The following is a 22203-nucleotide window of genomic DNA, read 5'->3' as shown; positions in this document are numbered from 1 at the left end:
TCACGTGGTGGGGCGTGACGGAGTAGTCACGTTGGTGGGGCGTGACGGAGTAGTCACGTTGGTGGGGGTGACAGATGTGAGTCACGTTAATTGGGGCGTATTGGAGCAGTCCTCACGTTGATGGGGCGTGACCAGGAGTAGTGCGTTGAAATTGGGGAACGTGACGGAGTAGTCACGTTGGTGAGGAAGTGACAGGTAGTCACGTTGGTGGGGAAGTGACGGAGTAGTCACGTTGGTGGGGAGTGACAGGTAGTCGTTGATGGGGAGTGGCAGGTAGTCACGTTGATGGTGCGTGACAGGTGATCACGTTGGTGGGGCTTGTGGCAAAGATAGTCACGTTAATTGGGGAGTAACCAAGATGTAGATCACGTTGGTGGAGCGTGACAGATAGTCACGTTGAATTGAGGGCAATGACAGATGAGGTCACGTTGGTAAGGGGAAGTGACGGAGTAGTCACGTTGGTGGGGCGTGACGGAGTAGTCACGTTGGTGGGGCGTGACGGAGTAGTCACGTTGGTGGGGAGTGACGGAGTAGTCACGTTGGTGGGGCGTGACGGAGTAGTCACGTTGGTGGGGAGTGACGGAGTAGTCACGTTGGTGGCGAGTGACGGAGTAGTCACGTTGGTGGCGAGTGACGGAGTAGTCACGTTGGTGGGGCGTGACGGAGTAGTGCCCATGTTAACGGCAGTCAACTCCGTTACACTCGCTGAGGGTTTACCCTGGTGTAGGATACCAGAGTTGGCCTTCAAGTCCACCATCGAATAACTGGTCTTGTTGATGGCGTCAGAGGACGAGCTCTCGCGTCCCCCCAACACAGCCCCCAACACCACCCCCAACACCAATAATTTGGACATGGTTAAATTTACAAACAAAATTTTGATTTTTTTTGGCCAAAGTTTCGAAAGAAATTTTAATTCATGTATTGGTTAAGTAACGTAGTTAGATGTAGATATGACGTCAATTGACTATATGTTGTCCTCCCCGAGAGTCATATACTCCCTGCAACAAATATATGAACAATAAAAAAATTAAATAGCAAATTTTATGACAAGGAATGGCGAATGTTTACCCTGGCAAGCGTGTGAGAGTTGGAGATTGGTTGGTTGAGTGCCAAACGCGGTGACACACACACACACACACACACACACACACACACATATATATGACCTATGTTTTGGTTAAATACCGTAGGTTATATGCAAGAGTGAACCCAAAATAATGGTCGTTGGAATTGTTTATATACTGCCGTGTGTGTGTGTGTGTGTGTGTGTGTGTGTGTGTGTGTGTGTGTGTGTGTGTGTGTGTGTGTGTGTGTTTCTCTTTCCGGATATATAATTTTACCCCTGACCTAATCACAGTAAAATTTGGCTGCGGCTCTGTTATACTGTATACCTTATATGTGTCAGCTTCTGTAAGTCACATAGCCAGATATATCGACACACAACTGACAGCTTTCGTGACGTCATGTTTATTTCGCACTTCATGGATCACATGAAGATTAGGCACCCCAGCATAATTCACTTGATGATTAAGCACCTAACCTAACCTAACCAAACCTCCCCAGGTACCGTTAGTGTTTTTACTTATCAGGTAAAATAAGCTGGGGTGTCTAATCTTCACGTGCTCTTTACTTCTCATGATACTGTTCATCTTTCCTATAAGAAGGACACACGGGGGAAATTATATACCAGATTACTGTAATATTTTGTATATAACTTTACGGATATGCTATAACAGAAATATGTACCAGTCAATTTTTCCCCGGGAGTGAGTGAGTGAGTGAGTGTAATGCTTGTGTGTAATTCGTCACCATCGTCAACACCTCCAAACAAAACACAACGAAACCTAATTTAAGCCTCAACACACCTCGCCAGCACAAGATTTCAATACAGTAATAAAAATAAAAAAACCGAAAGCCTGCAGTCAGATGGAAGGAGCCTTGGCAGTGGTGGCACTTACCGATGGCGAGGGAGATGGCGTAACCAAATGGCGCCTGGCACCAGATGAGGCCCTTGTCAAAGACCTTCTCCGCCGCACCGTTGATGTAGCCGCCCCCAACCCACGTCGCTGTAAACATGGACGCTCAAGTTAGTGCTAAGACGATTATTAGGGAGAAGGTAGTAAATGAGAGAGAGAGAGAGAGAGAGAGCACAAAATAAATTATTACCTGCATTTACCTAAGTATCTTCAGCAGAGACAAACTTAGTGGACATTAATAACCTCTGCCCCCTTCACCTTCCCCTACTAACCTTCCTGCAACACACACACACACACAACAGATACCTGTCCTTAACTCGCAGAAATTCACTTCCGTAGAGTGACGAAACAGTATGGAATAAAAATAAAAATACAAGGTGTCCATATTGAAATGAAACAACTTTGAAACCTTATATATTTTTTTTACTGATTAATACAAACAGGAGAATATTCACATAGCTGATAATATACTTGAGTTTCATTTGGTGTATGGGAATATTTTACTCTGGTATATAAGGATATGTTAGGTGGGCAGACGTTCAATACACACACCATTTATAGACGGACTAAGTCACCACGGAACTCAATTTTCCCTCCACACATTCTTTAACATCTCGAGGGATACTGGGGCCACCGCCGCTGTGATAAGCTCTCTCAGCTCAACAGTGTCCAGCACGTTTCTCGGGTAGACTTTGGACTTTCATGTCGCTGGCTGGGTAAAGGCGGTCACGTTTCCTGGTCACCGAGATCGTCTGACCGTATCTCCGCTCGGTTTTTTTTCTCTTTGGGGTTATGTGAAGTGGGAGGAGTGGGGCGGGAAGACAAGGTGGGGGAGTGTATATTTCACTGTGAGTGTCTTAAGGATAGTAATAAGTGAGAGGTGTAGGAGATGTATACTTCACGGTGGGAGAGGAACAAGTTATAGGCTGGGAGAGTGTACATTTCACTGTTTCTTTAACTGCATCTGTGTTGTGGGCGTTACTTGGCACCGACCTCTGCACTCGGTAAGTCGGCGCCAGTCTGGCTTGGCACCCAGCACTGCACGAGTCTCGCAGGCAGCGTGAGAAGGGGATAGTGAATAAGTCGGCGGAATGGGCACGGGTTCAGGGGGGCAGGATATAGTAAACTGGTGGGGAGGGCAGAGAGGAAGGACAGCTTGGCACGGGGCAACATGGCAGGGGGCACGGGGTAACACGACAGGGGGCAGCGTGGCATGGGGGCAGTGTGGCATGGGGGCAGCGTGGCATGGGGGCAGTGTGGCATTAGGAACAGGAGAAAAGAGAACAAGGAAAAAAGACAGTTTGGTATAGGCAGAGGGGCAGGGCAGTAAGTTCTATTAGTAATGAATATCTTCAACTTATTCCCAAACATCCAGACAAAAAAGGAACACAATCCATCCAACATCAACCTGTGAGTGATGTTTGACGCCAGGCCAACATCATTGACGCTCAGTGTGTATCAGGCTCGAGGGAGCAAGAGTGGGGTGAGGAGGGTGCTGCCGTCACCACATGAGCAGATGTGACAAAACACACACACACACAGGAGAGATTTTCAATGTTTGCACTGACTCGGAAATATCTCAGGGGAAGCAGAAACAGAATGAATTGAAATTAAAATCTGAAATTGAAGTATGCCGAAGATTTAACCTTTAAGGAAGACCTCGGGGGTTCATAAAGGTATTAAGAGGAATATAAAATACAGATATAATAAAAAATAAATAAGGGAGGTATTTAGGAGAGAGCGGTAGTTCAGGAGGCTGTATGAGTCAAGGTATGAGGAGGTGAGAGGAAAGTGAAGGGAGGGGGGAGGTGGTCGGCCCTCTTGGCGCCACGGTCTTCAGGCGTCATCATTGGCATGACAACCTCTCACATGACGAAGACCAATTTGTCTCTCTCAGATCCAATCGTTTGTGTTATTTTAATTGTTATTTATTTTAGCAGAACACGGATGAGGGGAACAATAAGCCACATATATGTGTAGGGCCAGACCAGTGGAGCCCCTAGACGCCATGGCTGTGTGGCCCCTAGACGCCATGGCTGTGGGGCCCCTCCTCTTAGTTTTCAAAGTACTTATGTTATTATAGTAAACAACAAAAAAGTTTGTTGTTTTGTAATTTTAAGCACGTTTATAAATCAATAACAAATATCATGATACTAAGACATGTTTACTGTTTTATTATTTACAGAATATTATGTTTGAGGACCCCTTCACCTTAGTGGCCCCGAGACACGTGCTTACTGTGTCTAATGGGTAATTTGTCACTCCCCCCCCCCAAAAAAAAAGCGTAGCAAGCACGAGTGTGTGAGTGTGCGAAGTAATCATCTGATGGGTGGGGGACAGGGGAGGCGAGGCAGAGGGCTGCAGGGAGGCAGGGCATGGCAGGTGGGTGGGGGGGTATAAGTAAAGCTTCCAAGATTTACAACGAAAAACAACAACATTAATTTGGGCGTCTATTTCTAACTTGTTTTTTTTATAGGGAAGGATCACCGCGTTCGGGGAAACACCAAAGACAATACTCAAAACTTAAGAAAACAGATTCTAAGAACGCAATTCGAGTCGAGTGAGATTTTTAGCTCTTAATCATGAGAAACCAAGTGTAACACAAAATCAACAAGTGTTTTCCACCCATTCTAGACATAATATATATACACTGACGCTTAGATTTTAACGAATAATAATCTTAGCTGCTTCTGTGATGTGTCGTGGAGTTAAATTAAGGTCACACGGATCAAACAGTGAACTCGTCATCAGGTACTAAGACAAGGTCACGTCGTTTTGGCTGACAACTCCATGACCTTGTGTGTGTCTTCCGTGGATCAGAAATGTTGACGTGAACATCTCTGAATATTGTCACCCTTACTCTTGTTTGTTTTCTGACAGTGACATTACAGTGACGACCTGACTTAATGACGCAGTGATACAAGGGATTTATATATGCTATAATTATATACATTAAGAACATAATATAATTAATTCGATGGTTAATATCCCAAATTAGATGTGTACATAATGTCCTCAATAATAAGGACATTCTAGTCACTTATACCTTACAAAATTTTTGACCAAAAATATACTTTTTTCTCAGAATTGAAATTTAAGGGGTTTAACTAATTAAGTACTTTCAGAATAACACACAAACCCTAAATCACACCTTGGAAACCCATAGTTGATGAGTAATTAGCATTGAAAAATGTCAGTAAAATATTTCAAGGGTCATTTTGGTCACTAATTACTCTGCAATCGAATCGTGGACCACATATTCATAATCAGCAAGCTCAGGAGTACCCATACTGTGATTTTCAGCAAAATCTAATTTTTGGCCCAAAACCACCAAAACTGTAAGTCTTACAGTATCTAGTGGGTAAATCGCATTTCAGAGTGATGGTGTGTGCAGTAAGATGAGTCTAATTCAGAATTCTAAAATAGACGTCTGCCAATGGATCAGGATTCTCAAGGGTTCACACGACGATTATTTCTCGTGAGTAAAGAATACACGTAAGTGATTGACTTAAGAGAAAAAAAAAATCCCACTGAGACTAACTCTCTACCTTTACTATTTACCTTCACTGAATACCAACAGAGACCAAATTTCGACCACGTTTTTCTGATGCTAAATGAAATTATGTAAATTAAGTTAAAATTTCCAGGTTATTTACGTGTTTTGCTTTGAGTAAATAAGTTAGGTATTCTCTTACTATTTTTTAATGAAGTAAGATCTTGGACTCAATAATAAACATGAAGGAATCAGCCATATAGTTCACAAACAATTAATATTCTTAATGGATCATCTTAGTATTGGTCTAAAATAGTTAGTGGATTAAACGGAGAGGAATTCATTTTTTTTAGAAGCGACATAGAAGTCAATTGCATTTCAGAAGAGGTTGAATAGATGCAACGACACCAGCGGCTAGAACACACTCAGACATGGGTGTGTTTACATGACGTGAAAGGTATAAGCTGTATGGTGGCGCTCATATCTTCTCCCTTCCTTGTCACTCCTCCAGGAAATTCTTGTGGCCCGTCCAAACCCTTCCCTGCCAAGCATACGCCTTCTCTATCACACCCACACCTTCTCTATCACACCCACACCTTCCCTATCACACCCACACCTTCCCTATCACACCCACCCCTTCCCTATCACACCCACACCTTCCCTATCACACCCACACCTTCCCTATCACACCCACACCTTCCCTATCACACCCACACCTTCCCTATCACACCCACACCTTCCCTATCACACCCACACCTTCCTTACCACACCCTCCCTCTCCCACCCTGCTTCACTGACCACACTTGTACCCTTAATCACCCCACTTTAATCATTTCCGCTGAATCATTATCCATCAACATCCTTTCACACCCATAATTCCATCCTCTTACCCCCGCACACATTTCCGTCCTCTCAAACAGGTAGTTTTCCGTTTGTTTTCCTTTTAATTTACCAGTTGTCTTCACCCACTGTACGTTATCCTTATTCCAGAGAGAAAGAGTGTGTGTGTGTGTGTGTGTACATTACGTTCATCGAATCATAACACGGGAGGCGTCTCAGGTGATAAACAGCAGGTGATGATAATGGAGTATGATGAGTCTTCAGGTGAGCAGACAGTGGATTACCTCATTAACATTCCTCTATTATCTCGGCTACTCCACCATCTCCACCAGTACCACACACCCAGCACCAACATCAACACCACCACCACTAATACCACCACCATCACCACTTGGATTATCAGACTCTTATCGTTGTAATTTATTATTCTTTAGCTACAGGATAAGTAAAGCATAATGATATCCAAAAATCTCAAGCTCCGCATTGTTGACATTTTGGCCACCATTATCCCATCACATGAGAAGCGAGTCTTCAAGATGCTTCCACATGAGTCACTTCCTCCACTCCGGGAAAACATTTGGGGAAATTTCAACCTAACACATCGCATTTTCCTCGCGTCGTAGTGGGTATACTAAAAATGGACGGGAGGAGGAGGTGGCAAAGGTAAAGAAGGAGGGAGAAGAAGAGGAGGTAGAGGAGGAGAAAGAGGTAGTGGGGAACTTATCGATGACGCAAAATAGCTTCTCTCTCGAAGGTTCTAAAAATTCCCGTCGTGAGATTTATACCGTGAAACAAACTCACAACATCTAGTTTAATCATCGAGTAACATTTATTTATATTTTATTAGTTAGATATAAACTATATCAATGGTTGCTATTGTCTTCACTGTGAGATATTCAATGTTATTCTCCGTCACATATTGGCTCCCAAACACCAGATTACTAAGTTAATATTAAAGTTGTTTGCTGTTTGTTCGTAATCCCTGACGTAGAGTTGTTTATCGATACACGTGTACAAAGTCTAGTAGGAATTTGGCTCATAACAGTGTTCTATCTTCAGCGATTACCACACACATGCACACACATTCTCTCTCTCTCTCTCTCTCTCTCTCTCTCTCTCTCTCTCTCTCTCTCTCTCTCTCTCTCTAACAAAGTGTACTTGGGTGAATCAGTAAACTGGACGAATCAGTGTGGGTTGACGCCTATACCGGCCCCGCAGCTGCAAGTTGCCAGATGTTCTCGATGTTGTCTCCCCCCACCTACTCAGACGCTGTAGCACACACACAACACACACCTGTTTAATCTAAGCTACCAAAACACTCGGGCTTGGCGTGACTTAAACGGATGGAAATTGGGCCTTCTTTACTGCTATATAGTGCCGTGATTGAGTGGATATAGTGTAGTACATGAGTGGACCTAGTAAGGTGGACAAGTGGATATGGTACTCGTCTCCTGTCCTAAGAGTCGTTGGTATGATTCTTAGTAAAATAATGGAAGATTTGAGAATAGGGGGATATAAGAGAGACTGACTGCCTTGGGAGGGATTGCAAAAGTTAGGTTTATGGTATCGAGCGGAGAAATTAATTTTCAAAATATAAAAACGTATAGTCGAGTTAATTATGATTTATTACAGTATATAAATCTCTGGCATTTAACATTAATTGGAGGAGAAAAATTAACAATGACCATATGTATAAACTAAGACACAAGTAATGTTACAGGACCTTTAGCCACTTCAAACAGCTAGTTCATGTGGTGTTCATACGTATAGTAACAGCCACGCGATAATAGGTCACTGGGGAGGGGTGTTGGTGCGATAAATAGGTCCACATTCTTTGTTTACTCAACAACTGCTAGGCTTATCATGCGTCTCGGGCCAGCGATAATAAATATACGTTCTTGCTGTGATATACCTTACTGTGCTATACCTGCGAGTGTTAAATGATGAAAACTTTGGTACAACTAGCTTATTTTAACGACTACTCAACTTAATTAACCCCAGCAGCTGTAAATGGTATCTCGGCGGTCGGGTGCAAAGCTGACGTGTGGAGCGATGACTTAGTATACAACGGGGACTCAAAACACAACGGATATTAAAGCGTTCCTCATAATATTGAAGCCAGTGTGTGTGAAGACGAGTTGGGTACCATTCAATATCTCATAATCCATCCCACAATATCTCTTCAATTACAGTACATATTTTGCAAGATATTCATATACGACATTCTTCTTCCTTATCTTCTAATCTCATAACACTATCTCTTGTTTATCTCAATAATGTGTTTGTTTAGCGGATGTAAGTTTCTATTTCTTAGTAACCCTCAAGACTTCTGCAACAATTATCACCGTTGTCTTATGTAATATTTAACAATATATTCTGTCTGAGCACGATAGTTCATTATAAAAACAGCAACATACTTTACTTGCTCAGCCAGAGACGTGCTAGGTATAAACCCCCAAAACTTTGACAACGATGAAAATAAACCATCTTGTTGTTTTCAAAGGATGTTATATATATGGCTTAGTCAACAATGCTTAAAAGATCTTGGCAGGTGAAGCATCCAGATTATAAAAACAAAAAACAATATTAATCCATGTGTTCTGACCTCACTAGAGGAAAGGTCACGGCTGCTTAGTTCTGCTCTCGAGGATAATTATCAGATATGGCTAGTGCTACTGGCGAACGGGGTTACGCCCTTCTGTGGGCAGAGTTACAGAAATCCAAGGAAAAAACCCTGAAATTAGAGTTAGAAAACTTGAAATTAAAGGAAGAGATAGCAACGCTGAAGGAAGAAACGGGACAAGGAAAGCCGGTGAATGATAGACGAAATGGACGTTAGTACAGTCAGGGACAGGGCTGACAAGGAAGGTATAAAAACTTTAATTGTCGGTGACTCACAGGTAAGGTACCTGGACAGAGCCTTTTGTGGTAAAAATAAAAATAGGATGAGGGTGTGTTTGCCAGGGGCTGGGGTGGGGGATACAGTTGACAGGATGGACAATATCTTGTCTGGTAATGGGAACAAACCCATTATCTGCCTCAGTGCAGGAGGCAACGATATTGGCCAGTGTAGGAGTGAGGAGCTTCTTGATAAGTTCAAGACAGCTATAGATCGTATTAGGACTAAGGGAGGGATCCCTATCATATGTGGTGTCCTGCCTAGAAGGAGAGTTAGCGATGAATGGTTGTCAAGGGCAGTTGGTGTCAACGGCCGTCTTGACGGATATTGCAAGTCAATATCAGTCCCATTCATTGACAACTGGGACAACTTCTACGGCAGAAGGGACCTTTATGCTAGGGATGGGGTACACCTGTCTCGGGAGGGGGTGGCAACCCTGGCTGGGTCTCTAGAGGGGGCAGTTCAAAAGATATCGAAGTCTTTAAACTGCAGTGGTAGTGGGTAAACCAAGTGAAAGATTACAGGGAAATAGTGTTAGGAATGATGACAAAACTAAATTAGACAGGGAATTTAAACCTAAACGCGGTAAAGGGAGGACTCAGAACATGACTAACTTAAATGTCTACTACTCGAACAGTAGAAGCATGAGAAACAAAATGGATGATATTAAGGCCTTGGTATGTACCGAAAAAATCGATATAATAGCATTCACTGAAACATGGATCAACCTAGACTCACGTGAGTTACCTGTCGAATACCAAATTGCGGATTACAAATTGTTCCATACTGATAGGCCGTCCAGGAAAGGAGGCGGAGTTGCCATCTATGTCAGGGATAATCTGAAGTGCGAAATAAATAAGAAAATAAAAACTGAGCGGAATACAGAAACAATTTGGATAGAATTAATCGACGGTAGGGAAAAATTAATCATAGGAGTAATATATAGACCTCCCAATCTTGATAGAGTTAATGAGTGACTTATCTGGGATGAAGTGCGCAGGGCTTCCATACACAACAAAGTCTGTATAGTAGGCGATTTTAACCTTGTCCAAATAGATTGGACTGACCTTATGGGTAACTCAGTATCAGAGGATTTCCTCGAAACGATCCAGGACTGTTTCCTAAGTCAACATATAACCGAACCCACCCGGGGTAATAATATACTCGATTTAGTTCTGTCGAACAGAGAAAACCTCATTAGCAATGTCGAGGTAGGGAACGAACTTGCAAACAGCGATCACAAAGAAATTAGATTCCAGTTAGATTTTCAGGTCAGACGTAAAGGGAATTCCATTAAAGTCCCAGATTTCAGAAGGGCAAACTTTGATAGTTTAAAGAGGCAGCTGAGAGAGGGGGTATCACGCTTGGATGTGAACCAAGATGACACCAACCTGATAACGAGATCTGAGATTGCCGAGTTCCACGACAATTTAAATAACGAGTTACTTAATGCACAAAGGCAGAACATGCCATACAAAAAACTCAGATCAGACAACAATGACCCTAAATGGATAAATAATTATTTAAAGAACATTATTGGCCAAAGGAAGGCTATAGGTAGAAGGATAAATCGTGGCGAATTTTACCTCCGGGAGTATTATAAGGTATTGGCCGGTAGGGTTAAGACCGAGATAAGAAAAGCCAAGAGGAACTATGAACTGAAGGTAGCAGGGGAGGCGAAAACAAACCCCATAGGATTCTACCAAATGTATCAAACTAAAACACGAGATAAGATTGGACCAATACGTTCAGATACTGGCGAGCTAACTGATAACGACGGAGAAATGAGCAATAATCTGAATAAATATTTTTCAACAGTTTTCACCACCGAAAATTTAAACATGATACCCGAGGCACAGACTCTATTCAGAGATAGTGAAGAAAACAAATTAAGCGAGATAGTAGTGACTAGTAACGATGTTAATAAGCAAATAGACAAACTGAAGCCTAATAAGTCACCTGGTCCCGATGAGATATTTGCCAGAGTATTAAAGGAATGTAAGGATGAGCTTAGTATGCCCTTAGCAAAGTTGTTTAACATGTCATTAAAAACAGGTGTAGTACCAGAATCCTGGAGGATAGCGAATGTAATACCGATTTTCAAGAAGGGGGATAGATCACTATCCTCTAACTACCGCCCAATCAGTCTAACATCAATAGTAGGTAAATTACTAGAATCAATTATTTCAAACTCTATTCGAAACCACCTGGAGAAGCACAAGTTGATCAATGATTCCCAACATGGCTTCACAAGCGGGCGTTCATGTCTAACTAATCTATTAACATTCTTTTCATCAGTTTTCGAATCGGTGGACAAGGGGCACAATTATGATGTGGTATATCTCGACTTTAGTAAAGCCTTCGACAGAGTCCCCCACTAAAGGCTAATTAGAAAGGTAGAAGCGCATGGCATCAAAGGTAATATCCTTAAATGGATTAGGGCGTGGTTTCGGGACAGGAAATAGAGAGTGAGCATAAACGGCACTAAATCGCATTGGAGCAACGTCACTAGTGGAGTTCCCCAAGGCTCAGTACTTGGACCATTATTATTTATTATATACATAAACGACATAGATATCGGCATAGACAGCAACATAAGTAAATTTGCTGATGACACTAAAATAGGACGTGTAATTAAATCTGACGAGGACTCTGCAAAACTACAGGAAGATCTAAACAAATTTTTCGAATGGTCGGAAAAATGGCAGATGAAATTCAATGTGGACAAATGTAAAGTACTCAGTATAGGAGATGTAAGCAGGGAAACCAGTTACCAGATGAACAATGATGCCATTGTGGAATCCAACTGCGAGAGAGATTTAGGAGTAATGATAAGTAGGAATCTTAAGCCAAGTAAACAATGTGTTTTTGCTCGAAACAAGGCTAATAAAGTACTTGGGTTCATACAAAGACGTGTTAGTTACAAGGCTAGCGAGGTCATCTTAAAATTATATCTAGCGCTTGTGAGACCTCACCTGGATTACGCAGTTCAGTTCTGGTCACGGTATTACAGAATGGATATAGAATCATTAGAAAGAATGCAGAGGAGAATGACAAGACTAATCCCGGGCATTAGGAACCTTGAATACAGAGACAGGTTAAAGCATCTTAATTTGCACTCCCTCGAGAGACATAGAGTGAGGAGCGACATGATAGAGGTGTATAAATGGAAGTCAGGGTTAAACAAAGACTCAAACTATCCAACCAGGAGCAAACAGTTAATTCGTTATAAGTTAATTAAATGGGTGGGAAAAAGCCTCTACGTAATGTGTACACTTGTAAAAAAATCAGCATATAAGAAAGAGAAAAATATGTTATAAAGTGTTAGGATCCCATTCACTCCCTTTAACCCTTTTTAAACATTTGGGGACGATGGTTTAACCCTCCAGGACTCAAAAGGTTAGGTTAGGTTAAGTTAGGTTAGTTTTGTTTTGTTACACTCATCCTTCCTCAAGACCAAAAATATTAACTTGGCTAATTTCATTTATGGTAAACAATAAAAATGTTGAGGTTGTGATATTCTACACAAACATGAGATAGTGATCACATCCATCAAGCAACCCGGATGAGTGACGACAGGCTCAAACGCTTTAACCTTGACACCGCTTGTGAGTTTGATGACATATCCTACTAAGCCACGATTACGCCATCCTGTGTTCCTCTATGCTAGCGTAAATTCTAATATTTTCTTATTGTCTCAGCTACGATTTTACCAATGTTTTATTACAAGCACTAAACTGGAGCATTTTGTGCGGGTAGCAGTACTGAGTCGCCCGTCAACCACACAATAACGGGTCAGTGAAAGTAGTGGTGGATATTATGAAGACCAGAATTGAGGATGATAAGTTAGTTAGTCCCGGGCATTAGGAACCTTGAGTATGACATATTAGGAAAACTGAAAGCTGAATTTCCATGATCTTGAGGGACGTAGAATGAGGGGCAATATGGTCCTAGTGCATTAATGTAACTCTGGGTTAAATAAAGATAATATAACTAATACTATAACTATCACATCAGGAGCGAATAGGGAAATTTAAATATAGATGGGAATTAAGTGAACACTGGTTTGGAAATACGAGATGTGGATGCGTGGAATAGATTACCAAACACCCTCACCACCACCACCACCACCACCACCACCACGTTTAATTGCTCATTTTACGGTACTGATGTCCCTTATCTATAATACTAAACTGCAACATAGCAGAGACCGATACCAACATTAACATCAAGTGCTTCTCTAAACTTAAGACATTCCTGCAACATCTCATAACATCATCAACACATCAGCATCACCAAAACATCCTCTTAACATCATCACCACATCCCACCAAACCTTCCTGCTCTCCCCCTACTATACCTAACACCCACACAGCACACCTACACAGCACATTACACTCACCTGTCATGGTAAGAACGCCGACAAAGGGACCTATAGATCGACCTGCTAGCATCACCTCATCTGATTCGCCGCCTTTGCCTCGTCTCTTCCATGCTGCGTACACACCTATGCTGAGGATGAGCGCATAGAACACCACGATGCCCGCTAGTCCCGGAACGTTCAGCATCTTGAGCCTGCAGCAAAACATACACGTATATTAAGTATATTTTAGATCTATATTACAGGCGAGGAGTATATTTTGTACAATATATATCATCAACGTACACATAAATCAATGGAAAGCCTAACTAACCGTGCCTTGCCTTACCTAACCTAACCTAACGTACTTTAGGTATAATTTGGCTTGCTTATGATGATAAATGACGTCTTAAATGCAACAAAGGAAATTTTATCCAAACTTAAAACAAAAAAATAACAAAAACAAAAAGTTACATTCTTTAAGTTTATTCTTATTATGTTATTGGTTTTACTAATTTGTTTTTCCGTTGTTGTATGCAGTTGACAACCTTGGGGGTGGGGAGGGTGTATGTACAGTACAAGTATATAAGCTAGGATATGCCGTTGCTTGCTATTGGGTTTCAGGTAAAAGTAAATTTCCAATATCGTAGGCCGAGGGTATTCAATGTGTGTGTGTGTTTGTGTGTGTGGGGGGGGGGGCGTTGTAGCTTGCTGGTGTCACGTAGTGTGTGACTCAAAGTCTGTATAAACTGTACCGGCCTCCCACGGGTCTAAATCCGGCACTAAACTGGGGTGGTTAATAAATGACTCATACTCCCAAGGTGTATTCATGAGACGAAGGTAAATAACAAAGAATATGTAAACATACTGTAGGTGGAAAACCCCGTAGGTGTTGAGCCACAGAACACGACAGACGTAGAGGAACTGCGAGCTCAAGCAGCGTACATCCTCATTTATTTGCATACATGTACCGACTGCTATTGACTTAGTAGGACACTCAGGAAAATAAAACGTATCTTTGAAAAACGTCAGTACACTTTGGGTGGAGTAAATCGATGTATTTTTATGTTTTTTTTTGCAAATCTCACAGGTTCTATTTTTATTTGTTTTTACTAATTCACAGGCTTTATAAATATATGCGTGAATAGGCATAGGGAGGGCGAGGCGGAGCGCGGATACATTGGCTGCAGTCACACACACACACACACACGAGGTGACCGAGTGTTCAGTCACAAATACCAGTATCAGTTTAAGGTCTTTGAAATATAGTATAGAGAACCAGTGGTGGATTTGGTGTTGTGGGGCTCGGTGGGGGGGGGGGGGCGGCACTCTAGCACCAGTCCACCTCTCCCCAAATTGAACCATTTGATTAACTTCTCGCCCACATTCTTCTGCTACACAATCCAGCTGTGCTGTGTGATGAATCAAGGAGATTTGTTTGGTTAGGATGGCGCCTGTAGTGCAACTCGCGGTGTCGATCTAGTGTTTTCGAGTTGCTGATTCAGTTACTGTATTTTCCCTTCAACTTATTTTACAGTATATACACCACCTGTAAGTGGGTCCCAGTGTGTGGATTCAGCACACTGTGTAGTGCATACTAAGCCTTTGGTATGCGAGATGGCAGCATGGCCGGCACTACACTCGATCGCCTCCTTTTTCTAAGCTGTTAAGTTAGGTACCCATTCACAAGTGTGACCTGGGGATACCCCTCAGGCGTGCTTACCCCCTCCTACCCGCCAGCCCGTCGTGGTGTCCTATATCAGGTAAATAGTTGGCAAGAGAGGCACCTCGGGTGGCTAGATGATACGAACACTCACTTGTTCAATATCTCGTGGAGCTTCTTACTCGTAAAAAATATGTATCGTCCCACCACGGATGTTTGTGTTGACACACACTACCTCTTGCACCAATAGTTGTTTGGTTTTTTATCACGTATGCGTGTACTAAAACATTAGCCAGGTATATGACATATATATTGCTATACACGAATTAATTCTTTGGGAAAATTATTCAATGAGAACTTCAAGGATAAGTTTGCGTATTAATACTAAGAAACTTAATTAATTTAGTAGTAGTAGAAGTAGTAGTAAACATGATTATTTCATTCAAGAATTAAAAATCGGTATGATTAAAGTATATCACACGTAAATATGTCTAAAGTATAGTAGAAGGAAAGAACATATATACTTTCCTTGGTACAGTATATCAGCGCCAGCATATGTCGTACACATACGCAGACTATAACGTGATCGCTGGCCAGAAGTACACCATCGCTAACAGCCCCAGTGACCCAGTAATGACGTTCATGACGAAGTGAACCAAATACAATACAATAAATGTCATCACCATCACAAGGTTTTAGAATAACTTAAACAGGAACGACGTTATCAAGAGGAAGGTGTCGGGAGTCTCACTTGGCTCTACATCACGAAGGAGTTTGTTATTCTCTGGTGGCCGACTCGTTAACTGGATTTTCTGTCACCAATTATTTCTCTGAAGGTGTGTGAAAGACGATTTATATCCCTTTGAACTTTTGTGTCTCAGAAGGTCTTACTTATCTTTAGCTAATTTTCTGAATAGTAATATAAATAGAAGAAAATTAAATACTCATATAATAAAAATGTACGAAATAGAAGTACTTGAGTAAACAAATGCAAAAAAATAATCGTTCTATTTATAGACAACAACCAAGAAATTTACGTTTGGATTGAAAACGTAAGAAAAGTTTGGTTATATTTGTTAGAGAAGTTATAACCAAGTGAGTGGTAGGGGTCATTAGATGTCAAGTGGATATGACATTTGACACTCGGGGTAGCTCTTGCCAAGTATGTAGGCCACACGTCATCCAACACACACGAGCCCAGTTCTCGGGAGAAACGGAAGTAGAAGTATGGCGTATCAAGTCCTGGCTCAGACGAGACCCGGCGGCTGTAAATGAAGACGATTATTTTGCCTTTTCCTCTTCGCCACTTGTTAGCTTACTAGGTCAGGCGGTTGGTCTGTTCTCTGTTATGCACTGTTGACACGAACCGGGCAGGGCATGCACGGGTTTTAAATGTATAGTACAGGAGCATATGCCAGTGTTGGTCAAGACCGAACTTCAAGTAGCTCACAATTTTTCACAACATTCTCTGGCAGGTCTCTGTACAGATAGCTTATTTAACTTGACATTATTAGTATCATCATTTGGGGTGCTAAGCATTAACCTATTCAAATGTGGACGAACATATCGCTGGTCACTCCAACACACTGAAAACCCTGGCAAGTAGACAGACGTTGATGCCTAACACGATCTTTAGTGTCTCATGTCAGTACCTAATGTGCAGGTCTAAACAAAATGTGTTTACCTTCAGAAATAATGTCCAGAACTGACGGATAATTCATGCAGTTCTGATGTGAGTTATACCCAGAGAGGGAACCAGCCAATATATTCTTTACTCATCATTAAACAACTTACAGTAGTATTAGAGCAAAATTCAGGTTGTTGGGAAAGAAATATTTGCTATTATCTAATCAGTTTTCGTTTCTAGTCACCGAGTGTAAAATTATCCAACATGTGTGAGAGTTATCATTCGTCTGGCAATGTTACTATGTGCTTTAAAAGTGAGTTCCAAAAGTCCAAGCGCCAGTTAGGGTCACTGCAGAGACACAAGCAGGCAGTGTCGAGGATACGGCACTTGACCGCATTCACTTTCCCAAATGTAGAGAGGTACCCATTTTCAATTGGGCCGAATGAGGTTACCCCAGACGCGAACCTGTAAGTTTTAAGCAGATAGCGACAACACTTATGTATTGTACGGCTCAATACATATTTATTATAGAATTGGAAGGCATGTGTTCGAGGATGGGGTGGTGTTTTTTCCCAGAACATTTATCAAGTTCTGAATTTTACTTGGAAGTGTGGTCCTCCATCACTTAGGAAAGAAAGGTTCACATTATATGCTCAGGGTGTGTCATGCGTCATGCTCATATGTGAACCACCATTGTATGTCTTCCTGTAAACATGAAGACAACTGACTCAGTGCAGGAGCGCTTGTGTGTGCTGTACCCTTGATAACAAACAAACCAGTCAAAGAGTTACCGAGATCTCGTTCAGAAGCCTTAGCCCCTAACAGTTCAGCCCAACAACAGAAACAGTAATACCAGCAACAGGCACCCTAAAGTATGCTATATGTCAACAAGCAAAGCAAAATAAGTATAAAAATAAAGGCATTCCCGGGCCATATACTTCTAGAAATATATAGTTGTCAAATAGTTTCGCTCGTGGTCAGGTATATGAAACTTAATCCATTCAGTGAAACGGGGCAATATACAGCCAGGGGAAACGAAGGCAGCCATATTCCACCATCTCCTCCCACCCCTGCTGCCCGCCCCCGAGTCCTTCTACACATACACAGCAAGCGTTACTCCCTGGCTCTGCGCCCAGTGTCGTAGCTTCTGCCAACTACAGGTATTTCGATAATGAACTTGAGAAAATACAATTGCATAAACAAGCAGCATTTTAAATAGTATACAATTATTTTATACTTATTACTATTATATTGTATTTGTAGCGGTGAGGGTAGAAGGTGGGTGGTGGTGGCGGGAGACCGGGCGGGTGGATGTGTGGGTAGGTGGCCGAGTGTCAGGTGGGGAGGTCTATAACAGGCACGAGCGTTATGGCTGCAACCCTCTACATAAGGTGAGAGATGGGGCGGCCTGATCTCGACCACCATGACCTACTATTTTGGTTGAGGCGATCTCCGCCTCACAAGCCACACCCTGCTGCTGCTGCTTCTCCTGCCCACGCTCTCAGGAGGGACACAACCTCTTGTTTTTCCTCTCACGTTAATTTTATGATTTTATTTATATCAAAGATGGGATATAAGGTGCTGTTGTTGCCCCTCTGCCTTAATATCATACAAGTATTCCAAACACGGGATGGATGCACTTTACTATTGATGTTCTTATGCTCGTTATCCCTTATACTACGGTCGCTCTGTCAAACTCAGCCTTCATACTCTGCTACTGGTACTGCCAAGGATTGAATGCACTATATGTATGTTCCTGAGTATCTTTTCCCTTTAATATAATTTTATCTTTACCAGGGAAAATCAAAATTGCACATAACACGTACTCACACGTTTACGGGTCGTTTATAAACCGTTACTTACATTAAATAAATAAGTTCATTTACTCCCAGGTCGAAAAAAAATCAATCATTATGGCAAAGAGAACATGACTCTTCTTTAATAAATATTGTATTCTGTTCTTGATAAAAAAATCTATCTATATACTAAAGCAGTTTCAAAATGTAGTACCCATATTCAAAAAGGGAGATAGAACATCAGCGTCAAATTACCGGCCGATCAGTTTGACGTCAGTAGTGGGGAAATTTCTTGAATCAATTATAGCAAATAACATCCGATCGCATTTAGAGAAAAGCAAATTAATCTACGGCTCTCAACATGGGTTTACAAAGGGAAAATTTTGTCTAACAAATCTGCTGACGTTTTTTAGGAAAGTCTTCGAGGTAGTAGATAATGACGAAAATTACGATGTTATTTACTTAGACTTTAGCAAAGCATTTGACAGAATACCGCATCAGAGGCTTCTGAGAAAAGTTAAGGCTCATGGTATCGAGGGGAAAGTTTTAAATTGGATAAAATCATGGCTCACCGACAGAACGCAGAGGGTCAGCGTAGATGGTGTTAAATCTGAGTGGGGCTGTGTAACCAGTGGGGTTCCCCAGGGGTCAGTTCTAGGCCCACTCTTGTTCATAATCTATATAAACGATCTAGATACTGGGATCAGCAGTGACATAAGCAAGTTTGCGGATGACACCAAAATAGGGCGGCAGATTAATTCAGGGCAGGATGCAAATGCACTACAGAAGGATTTAAATAAACTGCAGGGGTGGTCAGAAAAATGGCAAATGAAATTCAACACCAGCAAGTGCAGCGTACTTAATATTGGAAGAACAAATACTGTCAATGTATACAGCCTTAACAACATCAACGTAGAGAAGTCGACTTGTGAAAGAGACTTAGGGGTACTTGTAAGCCCGGACCTACGGCCTAGAAAACAGTGCGTTAATGTTCGAAATAAGGCAAACAGAGTATTAGGTTTATATCTAGAAGTGTAAGTAATAAGAGTGCAGAGGTCTTATTGCAACTATATCTTGCGCTAGTCAGGCCGCACCTCGATTATGCGGTTCAGTTCTGGTGCCCTTATTATAGAATGGATATCAATTCACTGGAGTCGGTGCAGCGAAGAATGACGAAAATGATTACGGGACTTAGAAACCTTTCATATCAGGATAGGTTAAAGAAACTAAACTTGCCTTCCCTAGAAAGACGAAGAGTGCGGGGAGATATGATAGAAGTATTTAAGTGGGTGAAAGGAATCAATAAAGGTGATATAGATAAAGTTCTTCTAACATCCGAGCAGGATAGGACTCATAGCAACGGATTTAAGTTGGATAAGTTTAGGTTTAGGAGGGAGATAGGAAGGAACTGGTTCACAAATAGGGTGGTGGACGAGTGGAACAAGCTTAGCAACTTTGTAGTACGTGCTGGAACGCTGGAAAGTTTTAAAAGGAGGCTAGATAGATTCATGGATGATAGAGAGTGGTAATAACTCTCGACAGGAGCTACCGTGCACAGGCCAACCGGCCTATTGCAGACTTCTTATTTTCTTATGTTCTTATATAGAAGTTAGAGGCTTTCTATGGCGGTTAGTAATACACAAAATACTGTATAAATATAAACACAATTCTCTTCATTCGTTTATCATATTTTTTCTTATTTATATGTACAGGATATTACTAAGTTTTTATTATTAATTTTATTGTACTTTTTTCTCATTATTTGGTATAGTTTACGTAACCTAACCTAACCTGTACAAGAGTAAGAGGAACATTTATTACTTCCGTTAGTCTCTTCCATCTCAACAGCTGACGTACTGTACTTTGTCTACCGGCATCATGAGAAAGGTTTGTATTGTCCATTGTCCACAGAAACAATTTAGCACTAGTCACCGTTACTATTCCCCTGCGCCACACACACACACGAGTTTATATTTGGTATGAATATTTTTCTTCGAGGTGCCAAGGTCATCTTCGTTCGCTGACTGTAAACATTCCTCGGCCAGAGAAATGGAATCTTTGTTTCCTTAATTATATTTTTCTCTTCACTGAATCAGCTTTTTAAAATACTCGACTTTCGACAAACGAATTCTTATTGTGGACACACTGAAATAGGGAGTGTCGAGTAACCGGCTGTCTTAAATTGTAAACCTGAATGTTTATGTCATAATGGGTGATATTTTAATATATTTCACATTAAGAGCAACTCCAGTTAGTTTAAAAGCATCTAAGTCTCGGCGGACCACTAGCAGATACTCGCACTGTCGAATTAATTTGTCTCGCGCACCTGAGGTAAAAGTGATGCAAAATGCGGTGACTCAGTTCAAGTGTACAGTTATGTATATACGACTGCTCCTTTGTTTTAGAACTGCCCTTATTTTTTTTAATTATAGATACTACTACTATTACTAATAATAATAATAATATAAATCCGAAATGATACTGTCGTTATCAACATATAATACCAAATTCAATCAAAATCTGCCGCCGCTCGCGCTGACGAATACTGCACGCCCAGGCAAACTATGTCCCTCCCCCCTCCTTGGCCAGCATGGAACAAATTTGGCCAAAATTCCCGCCGAGTTGCACCAAAGTCTAAGATGTCATATCCCTTAACATTAATCACAGAAAATACTGATTACTGAATAAACTTGATAACTTGAGATACAGTACTATATATATTAGTATCTACACACAGATTTTACTTGAAATCCACCGCTACTTGTTCCGGTGGTGACTGTTATGTCTAGCAACATCTACTTAATAAAATACCAAGACCACCTAAAGAATGAAAAAAAAACACTTATGTCTAAAAATTTAATATCAAATTTAATCTCTAGAAATCGTATTATTCTTCACTCTTAATATATAGTGAGACACAAGCAGCCATATCGCCGCCCGGAGTGGTAGTGTTTGATTTGCAATGACAAATTAATAAGTAGTCATTAAAAAAAAAAATTACGATACACCTGTATAATGAAGTGTGTTGGCTAGGTTGTGCGGATTATCAAAGTCACATATGCAGAATGTTCTTGCATTTTCCTCCATTCTCATGTTCTTATGTAACATACAAAAAACTGATATACAATAGATACGCCATCTGTTTAAGACCTCGTGTGTATACATTTACAGACCTCAGACGCAGACTGTTGAAGATGCGGTACTCGCTGAGGTGCACCACCAAGCAAAGAATTTTCAGTAATTCTTCATTATATAAAAGGATTTTGAAAGAATTGTTTTCACCAGACACAATATACATATACTATAGAAATGAGTATTATCACTTTCATATTGATAAATTAATAATAACACGGAGCAGGTTAGATAGAGTGTGTTCTCACTTTCAATTATGGAAGACTAATAATCACCTTGATTGCAGGGACTAGGATAGGAAGACTATGCAAGAGTGTATAGAGCGTAGAGGTGGAGGCGAGACGTGGCTGCCTACACTTGAGGCGGGCAAACTTGGTACTGACGGCCGGCCAAGCCAACCAGTGTGAACTCTTAGTG

General features: G+C 41.4%; 1 protein-coding gene across 1 annotated transcript in view; it reads right to left on the bottom strand.

Annotated features, from left to right (window-relative positions):
- Positions 1 to 22203, bottom strand: part of LOC121866063 (high-affinity choline transporter 1-like) — a 43481-nt gene extending 21278 nt beyond the window's left edge. The window contains exons 1-3 of the mRNA XM_042365659.1: positions 22062 to 22203; positions 13611 to 13783; positions 1959 to 2066 (exon numbers count right to left, since the gene is read on the bottom strand). Of these exons, the coding sequence (XP_042221593.1) occupies positions 1959 to 2066; positions 13611 to 13776 (274 nt within the window). The 5' untranslated portion in view covers positions 13777 to 13783; positions 22062 to 22203. The remainder of the gene's footprint in view (positions 1 to 1958; positions 2067 to 13610; positions 13784 to 22061) is intronic.

The sequence above is a fragment of the Homarus americanus genome, unplaced genomic scaffold, assembly GCF_018991925.1.
Source record: "Homarus americanus isolate GMGI-L3 unplaced genomic scaffold, GMGI_Hamer_2.0 scaffold4854, whole genome shotgun sequence".
Taxonomy (NCBI): Eukaryota; Metazoa; Arthropoda; class Malacostraca; order Decapoda; family Nephropidae; genus Homarus; species Homarus americanus.
The sequence above is the reverse complement of the archived record's forward strand: the minus strand, read 5'-3'. Positions and strand labels throughout refer to the sequence as shown.